The sequence below is a fragment of the Bactrocera tryoni genome, unplaced genomic scaffold (assembly GCF_016617805.1).
Source record: "Bactrocera tryoni isolate S06 unplaced genomic scaffold, CSIRO_BtryS06_freeze2 scaffold_7, whole genome shotgun sequence".
NCBI classification, from domain to species: domain Eukaryota; kingdom Metazoa; phylum Arthropoda; class Insecta; order Diptera; family Tephritidae; genus Bactrocera; species Bactrocera tryoni.
This window is the reverse complement of record NW_024396366.1, coordinates 8,519,775-8,531,615: the sequence shown is the minus strand read 5'-3', so window position 1 is coordinate 8,531,615 and position 11,841 is coordinate 8,519,775. Positions and strand designations below refer to the sequence as shown.

At 33.5% G+C, this 11,841-nt stretch overlaps 2 protein-coding genes across 2 annotated transcripts; one reads left to right on the top strand and one right to left on the bottom strand.

The window, feature by feature from the left end:
* Positions 1-9,470: 9,470 nt before the first annotated feature.
* Positions 9,471-9,998, top strand: LOC120781573. Its single transcript, XM_040113810.1, has 2 exons — positions 9,471-9,861; positions 9,913-9,998. Exons 1-2 carry the CDS (start codon positions 9,567-9,569, stop codon positions 9,996-9,998), a joined length of 381 nt encoding a protein of 126 aa, XP_039969744.1. The 5' UTR covers positions 9,471-9,566.
* A 911-nt stretch (positions 9,999-10,909) lies between these two features.
* LOC120781572 lies at positions 10,910-11,622 on the bottom strand. Its single transcript, XM_040113809.1, has 3 exons — positions 11,491-11,622; positions 11,305-11,435; positions 10,910-11,202 (listed from the first exon to the last, which is right to left on the bottom strand). The coding sequence occupies exons 1-3, from the start codon at positions 11,574-11,576 to the stop codon at positions 10,910-10,912; spliced, it is 510 nt and encodes a 169-aa protein (XP_039969743.1). The 5' UTR covers positions 11,577-11,622.
* Between the last annotated feature and the right edge of the window lie 219 nt (positions 11,623-11,841).

Below are 11,841 nucleotides of genomic sequence, written 5' to 3'. Positions count from 1 at the left end.
TTAATACTAGTCCGTTCAAATAAATAAATAAAATTATTTTTAAAACCGTATTTCTTACATTATTTTTATGGGTCTGGGCAGATCCTTATGATGCACTTACCGCATCATAAGGCACCGAACATCGAAGGGTTAATATTCTGAAGGGGTATTGCTGTAATAATTTGCAATTATCCCTCTCACCGTTAACAAGCTGAAGCGGAATTGCTAGAATAATTGTGTGTATTTGTATACACGAAGTTAAGTTTAAAAAGGTAAGGAATAAGTATTTATTTAGTTAATTATATACATATATATATATGTATACTGTGGATACATATACATATATATATTATTTACCGAATTGGCTTCTAGAGCCTTTACTAACCGTTTTTATTAAACGGGTTTAATTATTATCGGTTCTATGATTTTGACCGTTGCGCACGTTATCTACATACATATATACATATAATAATAAAATCAAAAGTGGACTGGATACACTCACTCTGATTTCCCTCAGGGATTTTGGGGGTTAAATTAAGGTGTTGTGTGTGCTTCCTTGGTGGTGTTTCTCTTCTACGCCAGCGTTCCGATATGAATTTTGCTCGTTGTTGTGTTGATTTCTTGTTACTTTTTTCACGTTTTTGTTTGTTTGTATTTAATATTTAATTTGTAATTGGTAAACGCCGTTTTATATTAATTAAGCTTCGCGCCCGAGCGATAAAGAACGGCACAGTGGAAAAAAAAAGTGAAAGTGAAAGCAAAAGCCCAAAATTAAGTACAGTGACAAAAAATAAAAAAATAAGCATTTTTGTACAAAAGGGAATAATTATTTATATACATATACATATACATAAAGAACGACAAAACAAGTGAAGAATTAAAAGTGCATTACACTAAAGAAGTGAAGTGGATTCACAGTGAAAAAATAAATCAAATTCAGAGCAGTTAAGTGCATACAGTAAATACAAAAAAAAAAAAAAAGAAATCCGGCTCGAAGGACCATGTTTCTTTCCCGCACTCACCTTTTAGCTCACCACCAATTTCCCGTAACTCAAAAAATAAAACAATGGATTGTTTGGACGCGTGTTCGAATAGGGTTTTGTTAATTTAAAATTCACCGCTGTTTATGGTAATTTTGGGGACGGTATATACCCCAATAAGGTTTTAATAAATAAGTTAAGATTCACAAAGTTACGCTGATACGATTTCGGGAACGGTATCTGCCCAATAGGGTTTGATGATGAAAAAAACCGGAAACTTTGCGAAAAATGGAAGAGGCTATGTAACTGATGATCTCGGCGGCGTGGGAGATGCGCGAAAAGGTACCGAACGTTGCTGACAGAGATAAAGAGATCTTTAACTCCTCTCTCACTGGAAGTGAGAGAGCAATTGCTAAACGTCAAAACCTACTGAACTTTGACAGCTAATCGAGTTCAGTAGGTTTTGACGTTTAGCAATTGGAAACGAGCGATGGCCAGATTGAAATCTTACCAAAAAAATATGTAAACGGAGGGATTAGTTGCATCGTTCAAGACCACTTATAAAAATGAAAATTAAATGAATTTGTGAAATTTAAAGGTATTTGATGAAAGGTTTTGTAATTTGAAGCATCATAGTATATTTTCAATGGAAAATGATTAAAAACATTTAATGATTGAGAGCTAACAAGCTTAAATCCTATTATTGGGTATTGAAAGGACGAAAGTCAGTTGTTATAATATTCTTTAAAAAGATTCAAATAGTTTCTACATATAATAAACAACAACTATATAGTAGTTTTTATTCGTATTAAATGTTGGGTGTTTCAATTTAAATGCCCACAAATAATTATTTTTTTCAATCTGGCCATTATAAAAAACGCTAATTTTGGGGCGCTCTCACACTGGAATAAGTTTAACAACCCTTTATTCCTGGTTGCTGATGTCGATAATCAACTGAACTGCATCTCCTCGTCGGTTCCCTTTTTCGCTTTGGTAAGGGGGCGGTGTCATGGTTGTTGGTTGGCGTACTTGTGTGTGGGTGTCAATATGTGTTGCTCTCGTGAGTAATGTGGATGGTAAATGGTGATGTGATGAGTGTCAGTGTTGATATGTGGAGTGGATATGGTGTGCTAATGTGATGTGTGAGTGGATGCTCGGGGGAGGATGCTCATTTATACACAGACAATAATAAGTTTGAAATTAACTATCAAGAAAAAGAAATTGTATATTATGATAACTAAACATTTGAATATTTCCATAATTCTAAGGTAAATACGCTAAGAAAAACAAACCTCTGGATATTCAACAATAACGTATGTCCAAAAATTAAAAATGTAAAAGAGCAAATAAAAGAACTCGAACTTGGAGTTATTCTTACAAAAAACATATATAACATAAAACTAATAAATAATTGTAATGAACGAAATGTGACAGTAATTAAAAACAATTAAAGCTGATTATTAAGTAATTGTAACATTTAAAAATAGCTTCGATAAATTACACACATTTATTTATAATAATAATATGCCAACCTTATCATTTGAAAATTAAAATTATTGTTATTAAAAATATCAAAGAACTGAAAACCCATAGAAATGTTTACTCAACATCAATCATTATAACTTTTATTATCACATTATTAATAATAATTGCCACTATGATCATTATCTGAATACAAAAAATTTTCAAAAACCAGAATAAAAATTCGGGAGAATTTTTACACAAGGGAGGGTAGGTAGGTAGGAGTGCAGCCCTATCGGGCTCAATTAACACTTTATGTGCCATTTTGATGCACTGTTCGTAGAACCTCCTGTATCCGCTATTACTTTTCACCTTCTCTTTCAAACCATTTTGAGGTTTCGATGAAACTACTTATGTTCGCTATGCTTTTAGTGGAAATACATTCCAGGTTTGGTGCTAGATAGATTCCTAGTGTTTTGTGTCGGATCTGTGCTAGAGGTGGGCATTCACAGAGAAAGTGGAAGATTGTTTCCTTGTTCCTTGCTTCTCCGCAGCCACGGCAGGTGTCATTGTAGGGCATACCCATTTTGGATACGTGTTCCCCAAATGGCCAGTGCCCTGTTGTGGTAGCTGTTACTCTGTAAATACTTTTCCTTGACCTATTTAGTAAGTCGTTGGTTCTTTTCCTATCATATGTTGGCCATAATTGTTTAGTTATGACGCATTTTGTGATGTTTTTCCACCTGTTATTTGCAATTTGTTGAAATTGTCTATTGATCTCACTTTTGATTGATCCTAGCGGACTTGATATTATCTCCGCCTCGGATTCGTTGAGCAAAGCTCCTGCCTTTGCCAACTCGTCTGCTTTTTCGTTACCGAAAATGTTCCTGTGGCCGGGAACCCAGATTAAGTTTAGTTGGAGCTTGTCTTTTATTGCGCTTAGTGCTCTCTTGCAGTTGTGTACTGTGCTGGAGTTTGTCATGGGTGAAGACAAGGCCAGGAGCGCCTCCTGGCTATCCGTAAATATAGTTGCTTTATTTATATTCCCGTGGTTTTCCAATAGAGCTTCGCAGGCTTTTTCTATGCCTAGTACTTCTGCTTGGAAGATGCTAGCCGAGTTCGGTAGACGTATAGAGAGAGATATGCCAAGATCAGTGGAGAATACCCCCGTGCCTACTCTGCAGTCCATTTTGGACCCGTCGGTATAGACTGAGATGGTATTCTCCTCTTCTATTGAGCCTCTTCTCCATTCTCGTCTAGATGATATCCTTACTGGAAGTGTCTATTGAAGTCCAGCTTTGGGAGAATGTAGTCTGATTTATTAATGGCGAGCTTGTTTAGAATTACACTATGTCCATAGTTTTGCTGGTTCCAACCTCCCAATTCTTTTATTCTTGTCGCCGATGATGTTTTTTGAATAAAAATGTCCATTGGTAGTTGATGCAGGATCACGTTGAGCGCATCAGTCGGACATGACCTGATTGCCCCAGTAACACCCGCACATGCTGCTCTTTGTATACCATTTAATTTTTTAATGTTATATTGTTTGTTTAGCGCTGGCCACCATACCAGAGCTCCATATGTAAGTATAGGTCTTATGACCGCCGTATACATCCACATGACTATACTTGGTTTGAGGCCCCAATTCTTGTTGACGTTTCTCTTACAAGTATAGTAAGCCATGTATGCTTTGTTTATTCTTTTTTCTATATTTATTTTCCAGGACAATTTGGTGTCAATCTCCACCCCCAAGTATTTAGCTGTGGGGGATAGACTGAGGTATTTTTGTTCTGCTTGTGAATTACAAGGGAGGGAGGAGTTATGTCAGCGACAAAGGCGGCAACTCCAAAAATACCAAAGCCACAGCTTAGGCTTGATCTTCATAATTAAGAAGGTCAATGCACGAAAATAAAGTTGAAGCATAAACAATCAAAAACAAAATGTGCCGATTAAGCACAGACAAGAGTTTTGGTTTTTGTTGCTTGTTATTTTATAGCGCCACTTACTCAAATTGTTTATAATACGACACTTACGCAATTTGCTTGCATAAGGGTCGTTAGCTTTGATTATTTTTCGATCATTCACCAATAAGTTCTGAATTATCAAATAAATTATACAAACAAATAATACTATAAAAAACTTAGCAACCTTAATATTATAAATGGTAGTATTATTCATGTTTGAGCCTCAGTTCAGTAGAACCAAAGTGGAGTAATCAAAAATATTTTGTGTTTTATTTAAGCATCGGCTTCTCTTGTTTAACTCGCGCGGGTTACATCTCAGGTTATATCAACAGACGGCATGCAGTTGTGCACCATATCGCATGATCCCCCAGTACGTGACCAGAACAGCAGACTCGGCATATTTTGAGTTTATTGAAATGTGCAGTACACCCACACATTGGAGCAGACTTGAATTGCAGATATGATGACAGAGTCAGTCAGATTCTTGACCATTGTATAAACCTATAAGTAACAAATCCTATCATTTTCACCCATACATACACAGACGAAAGCTTATAGAATGACAGAAATTACATTAAAAATGCCATAGAATGAGGGAGACTCAGGGCAAAAGGCCAGGCACTTTATTAGGGTTTCCTAAATATTCTACTACTAAAACGGCCCAATGCCTTAGAAAAGGCAAGAGTGTGTTGCCGTGTTATGCTATCCAATTTATTACTATAAGAACGTTTTTGTTAAATTTTCAAATATATTTCGATTATTAAAATTCATAAAGATGTAATTTAACTATGTACATAGTTTTGATTACAATTTTATTTATTGTATCAAAATATTGGTAAATCTTTCCTATCTTATTAAAAATATTTGAAGAATATATTTATTTTTGTTTAAATTATTACAACTAGTTTTGTTTAGTATTGTATATATTATATGGGTCAAAATAGGCATTCTGGGGAACTGAACACCCAAAAAATATCGGTAACGCGCCTATATTGCAACCTCTTTACTATTTTTAAGTCCTTTTATTTAAATCTCTGTGCCGAGAAATCAACTATTTCGATCAGGTGATTTCAGCTGTTGACGACCATATGATTCTCTTGTTACTTGTATGATTCTACAATGTTCTTGACTCCAAAGCAATTACTTGTGCCTATTTGCCTCAGTGTTTAATTAAAGTCGGGTTATAAAATGTAAATCGCCTTTCAGTAAATATATATACATATGTACATATAAGTATGTGTTTGTGTTTATATGTACGAACGAAGCAAAGAATCGTATGGATCCGGATCAGAGTATAAACTGTAACTGGCGCAGTCGAAGGGAAAGAACAAAACAACTGTACAAGCAGCTATAGCAACAGCTACTGCTAACATCTCGGTTGAGTCCCCATTTGTAGTTTTCATTAATTATATTTATTAATTTAAAACTTTTACATAAAATAAACGTATTTTAATTCAATTTATTATGTTCAAACATTTATATAAAAAACGTATTTAAATTTAATTCAATTTGTTTAACTTGTCAAGTCTCTACAACTCTACTCTAATGTTCGAGTTATGTTCGAATTAGAATATAGTATGTAAGTGGTTCTTGCAAATTATCACAAGTGGAATTAAATTAAAGTGCACCAAATTTTTGTTTACGAAAAACATGAGGAAACTTGCAGTTGTGACAAATATTTTACAAATATTTATTAACACAAAAACAATGTTTTATGATAAATATTGGAAGAAAAATTAATTTTTTAAACAATGATTACAAGAAAAAACTCTGTTTACATAATGATTAAAGTTCAATATTTGTACAACTTAAAAAGCATATTGATTTGTTGTTTTGATATTGATAAAAAAAACTTAATAAAAAATATTTTAATTTTTCAAAATCAATATATAAATATAAAAAGTAAAAGATCATGCAAAAAATTACCGCCGTTTACTGAGGCAATTGATAGAGTACTAGCTGATTATGCAGGACAACAACAGGTAGAATTTAGAGTAGTTTATGATTTAAAAATTTTAGGATCGCAATAAATTTTTTAACATTGAATCCTCAAGAAAATTGTGATACATGCAAAATAATATTAAAAAAATTGCAATTACTCTGTTGCACAGAAGGCTGAGAATGAGGTGTTTGAGGTATGATTCTACCTCATGACTGTCAAGAGCAGTAAGGATTGCCTCCGACAGGACGTTGTTGAAAGTTTCCTCGATATAAAGGAAGGTCCCAAGCAAAATTCTTAACCCTAATGGCTTCCTCAAGCCATCACACGATAGTATGCAGGGCAGTATGCACTGACTTGCCTTTACGATAAGCATGTTGCACTTCTGACAGATATTCCCTCGGAATGCGCCTCCTTATGTACTAGTCCATCAGTCTCTCCAGAGTTTAAGTAATAAGTGTATTGAATAGTGCAAAACTAAATTATTTAATATTTGACTTTTGTTCAATTCTTTTTGTTTATACAATAACAAAAGGATTGCATTCTAAAAAATAATCAGTGTTTACCTCGTGTACATATTTTACAAAAGTCCTATAAGCTAGGAAATAAATAACACATTATTGGTTTTTTGCATAGAATTATTTTCGGCATTGGCGGCCTTCGGCCGCGTTTCAAAAAAATAACACAGGTCGGACCAACTTCGATATAAATGGAGTATATGCTGATAGGGGAGTTTCTCCAGAGGAGGAATATGGAAAAATAATATTGCTAACACATATATTTTCTAAAATATTCCCGACTAAAAATCAAAAAATATTGCTTAACAAAATTGTTTTCACACTTTTCACTTTGTTTATTGAAATATACACTTGAAACATTGAAATAAGTTCACATTTCACTTTTATTTTGTTATTTTTTAACTAAATTTATTAATTTAAAAATCACTTAGCACACTCATGGCTGAAAATGTTAGAATGTTTACAATTATTAGGAAAACCAGTTTTGCCACATCTTCAAAACCAAATATGAAGGAGTTTTCAACGACAGCGAGATCTTTCCTTGTACTTTCGCGTGATTCTTTTTTCTTTATTAACATGTTGACCCACCGGTGGGTCCCGTTGGCTTTGATTCTGAGCTATTTATTTTAAATGAAATAAAACTATTCGGTATCAAAATAAATTTTTAAATATATTTGAAAGCTCAGATGGTAATTTTGTTGCTATATTCTCAGCTTTATTTACCGTAAATCATAAAATCTCAGAGTGGAAAATATTATTATTATCTTTATTAAAAATAACTCTGGTCGAACCAATACCCCGAGTGACTGAAGTACTTTTACGTAGTACTCCTTTCTGCGTTGGCGGCTTTCGGCCGCGCACTAAAAAAAAACCCTGGTCGAGCCAATACCCATTCAAAGTGCAGTACTTTCGCGTAACTCCGTTATGCGCTGGCTGCTTTCGTTAGCGCCTTTAAAAATTACCCTGGTCGAGCAAATACTCGGTGTGACTGAAACACTTTCGCGTGGTACTCCTTTCTCTATACTTTAAAATTTATTACGTAATATTCTTATATAATATTACTTATTTGTTTATTATATTTAAATAAGAAAATATCCATATGCATGGAAAGATTGTTTATACTCATTTTAATTTGAAATATACTTGTGATTTATTGGCACTTGTTTTTATTAGAACTAAGATTGCTAAACAAAACAAGAGGAATTTCAGCTAAAAATAGGAATTTCAGCAAATTGTTCTCACTTGCTTTTTATCAAATGGCAGCGCCCCATTTCCTCATAATTGTTAGCACATAAATGAATTTTTATATTAAAATATAGATTTCTTAAGTAAAAACCTTGCAAAAAGTGTAAAATGTAAATTTGTTTAAATGTTTACTGATTAATTAAATAAATTTTAAGTGAAAAATGTGCATAAACTATTTAGTTTTTGCGGTACTATAACCCTGTATAAATTTTAATCAGGAGAACAAAGAAATCGGAATTTTGCGGGACCAACACGGCACTTCAAAAACATAACTCTGGCCGATCCAACATCTTGATTTATCAAGGTAAGTAAAATTCTGAAAGATTTAACTATTGTATTGACGGTATAATCTTTCTTTTTTTACTTATTTTATTCGATATAAAAAGGAGGTAACACTAATTTTATGCCTGCAAAAAATTTATTATTTTATGAATAATTGGGTTTCAACGAAATTTAAATATGGAATTAAAATTATTTTTGTACTATTTAATTCAAAACAAATTAGTAGAACCGAATTAGTGAAGTATTAGAGAATATAAAAGTTAAAAATATAAGTGTAATTCATTATAAATCGGAGAATCACGCTCTTAAAATAATTGAATTTTTGAACTTTAAATGTAAATATCTCAAAACCCACAATTCAGCGGCAACTATCTAAAATATATTAATATTATTGTGTAAAAAGGCTTTTTCGATGGTGCTGATATTGAGAGGAGTAAGAAAAAGAAGATGGTGCTCCAAAACCTCCGGTAGCTCTCGCATTTTTAAAGTACGTACAAGAACTGCATGCATATTTTTATTCATCAAATTGTGTGAATTAGGGAATATGAAATCGCATTTTATCACGTAGATTGAACTATGTATATAAAAAATGCAGACTTTTCAATTAAAATTTTATAAACGTAAGCAACGATCTCTAATCGGCGCTTTGCTAATGTCTGGTTAGCAGCCATCTGTCAGTTAAGTTCTGGTGCAAAAGAGTTTCTTTATACCATGTTCAGACCGAAAATTTAAAATATTAGATTGCATTTAAGCATTTCATAACCCAATAGTGTTCTTACTGCCGTTAGTGATTTATAAATCAGATGTTTTTGACATTCAGCCATAAACATCAAAGCATTTATTAAAGGAAAACATTGAAATGGCGTACCTTATTATAAAAATTGTGTTCTTTTTTCTAAATTATCTCCGCTCAATGGAGATAATTTGGGAATTGTTTGATTCTAACCGGTTAGCAAGGAAACGTTTGCTGTATGAACACTTAGCACTAAAAATGTGTAGTATATATGGAGCGAAGTCAACAAGGTCTATTTGGATAAAGGCAAGTACATATATAAATATTGGTATTATCACTTCGTTTATAATGTGTATATAGTTTAGACTCGTGGCCAAATGTTTTGGGAAGTCGACTGCCAGGTGAATTCGGATGCGTTTTTTAGAAACAACTTCCGAATGAAGTGGTATTCTTAAATTGTGCATTATGTTGAAAGGTTTGGAGAAGGAAAATACCAACTACCGCAAAGCAATTCCATTAGAGAAACGCATTGCTATTGCTTTATATGCTCTTGGCTCTTCTGCAGAATATCGAACAATTGGAAATATGTTCGGAATTGGTAAAAGCACTGTCTGCTCCATTCTAATTGATTTCTGTCATGAAGTCTGGCGTTGTTTGTGGCCTTTGTATTTGAAGAAATTCCCAATGAACGAAATTCAATTGCGCGAATATTTAAATGGTTTTGAGTCATTGGGTTTCCCTCAAGTGTTAGGAGCTATAGGTATAAGTTAAATTTTTTACATTTGAGTTTTTATATATTTTTAAGTTTTAGATGGTTGTCATATAGAAGTTCGTCCAGCTGCAGAAGATGCTGTTGACTACTACAATTACAAAGGCTGGCAGTTCTTTTGGTTTTAGTAGATGCAAGGTAATTTTTTTTCATGAAGCTCGTTTAAACACCTAATGTATTTCTTTAATGTTATAGATGTCGCTAAATATATGTACATCAACGTTGGTAGTCCAGGCCATTGAAATGACTCTTTAATATTTGAGAGATCATCTTTAAAAAGCGAGTTGGCGCAATCTACTATATTTAAAGACATGAGTAGACAAATATCGTCAGTTAATGTTCCAGTCGTTTTGTTGGGCGACTCTGCGTTCAAATTTGATGAACATTTGATGAAACCGTACCCATTTTGTGTAAACCAACCTTTGGATAAAAAAAAATTCAACTATGTACTCTCGAAATGCCGAAGAGTGGTGGAGAATGCTTTCGGTCATTTAAAGGGAAGGTTTAGACGGGTTGGAAAAGGCTTGGATAACCACATGGCCAACACGAAAATCGTCATAAAAGCGTGCTGCGTTTTGCACAACTTTTTAAATGAGGAAAATGATGAAATTAACGAAAAGTGGATTGCAGCACAACAAATCGAAAACGAATCTCGGCAGTTGCCAGAAGACGTCTCTAACATTTGTTGGAAATGTTAACCCAAGAGCAGAGGAAATAAGACAAGCATTCGTTTCGTATTTCGGTGCGTTATTACATTCAACTTTGAAATATTATTAAATCTCACCCGATCTATACTTACATTTCTCATAATGCAATTCCAGTACAAAAAAACAGATATTTATGTATTTTATATATGTTCCATATATATTTTCGTATTCATTCACATATTTATATTCATTTTCCATTTTCGTATTCATTTATTTTTATTTACATATATATTTTCATATTCATTCATATATTTAAATTCATTTACCATTTTCGTATTCATTCATATATGTACATATATCTTAAAACTAATACTTAAAAAATTTTTTTAAATCTATTTTTGGCGACGAAGGAAGTCAATGAAAGCATCCTTCACTTCTTTTGAATCGTTTATGTATGTTTGTAGGAGAGAAAGACGCTTTTCACCGGCTTCCTTCATCGCCTCAGTCGCCTTTATTAAGTCATCCTTCATTTCCTCCATTATTGTTATTGTTGATTTTTTCTTTCTTGCAGCATCGCTTGACGATGGCCGAGCGCAACCACGCGACGTAGAAGGTCCATCGCTTGGGCTTGGGAGCGGCGGCTCTCCTTCTGTATCGTCCTCAATGTAAATTGGTTCCATGTCAACTGAAAATAGAAGAAACAAATAAAAGTGTAAGGAAACATTCCATAACCGTTTTTCATTTTATTATGAATATTGGAATCTACTCCAATGCGCTTAAAACTTACCCACAATGCTATCCTCTACAAGTTCGGCGGAACAAAAACTTTTGAAAGCACCTACTGCTTGGTGGACCGCCTCATAATATTTCCACCGACTAGGGGAGCCACCCGATGGGCCAATTTTCTGCTTTTCTTGTCTAAAAATAAAAAAAATATTTAATTTATATATTGACCTCATAATATATTACTTACCTGTATTTGTTGGTAAAATTGTGCAATTTAATTTTAATTTCAGTGGACGTATATTCGTGTCCAGCCAAAAGCATCGTACAGGACATTTCCTCGTATATGTGGTTATTTTTCCGCGTTGATCGCAGCTCTGGCATTTTTGTTGCCACACCTCGATTAAGTCGGCCTCGGCAGCCTCCTCCACATAACTCGTTTCTTTTTTGAGATTTTTCCATATTTTTTTTACTTTGTAATTTGATTTGTAATTAACGGCAATTTTTAGTTTTATTTTTTTGTCTTCTTTGTCTTGTTTGTTTACATTCAGCATTCAGCATCAGCTGTGATAATGTAAAAATTTCCAGTGCTGACAAGTAG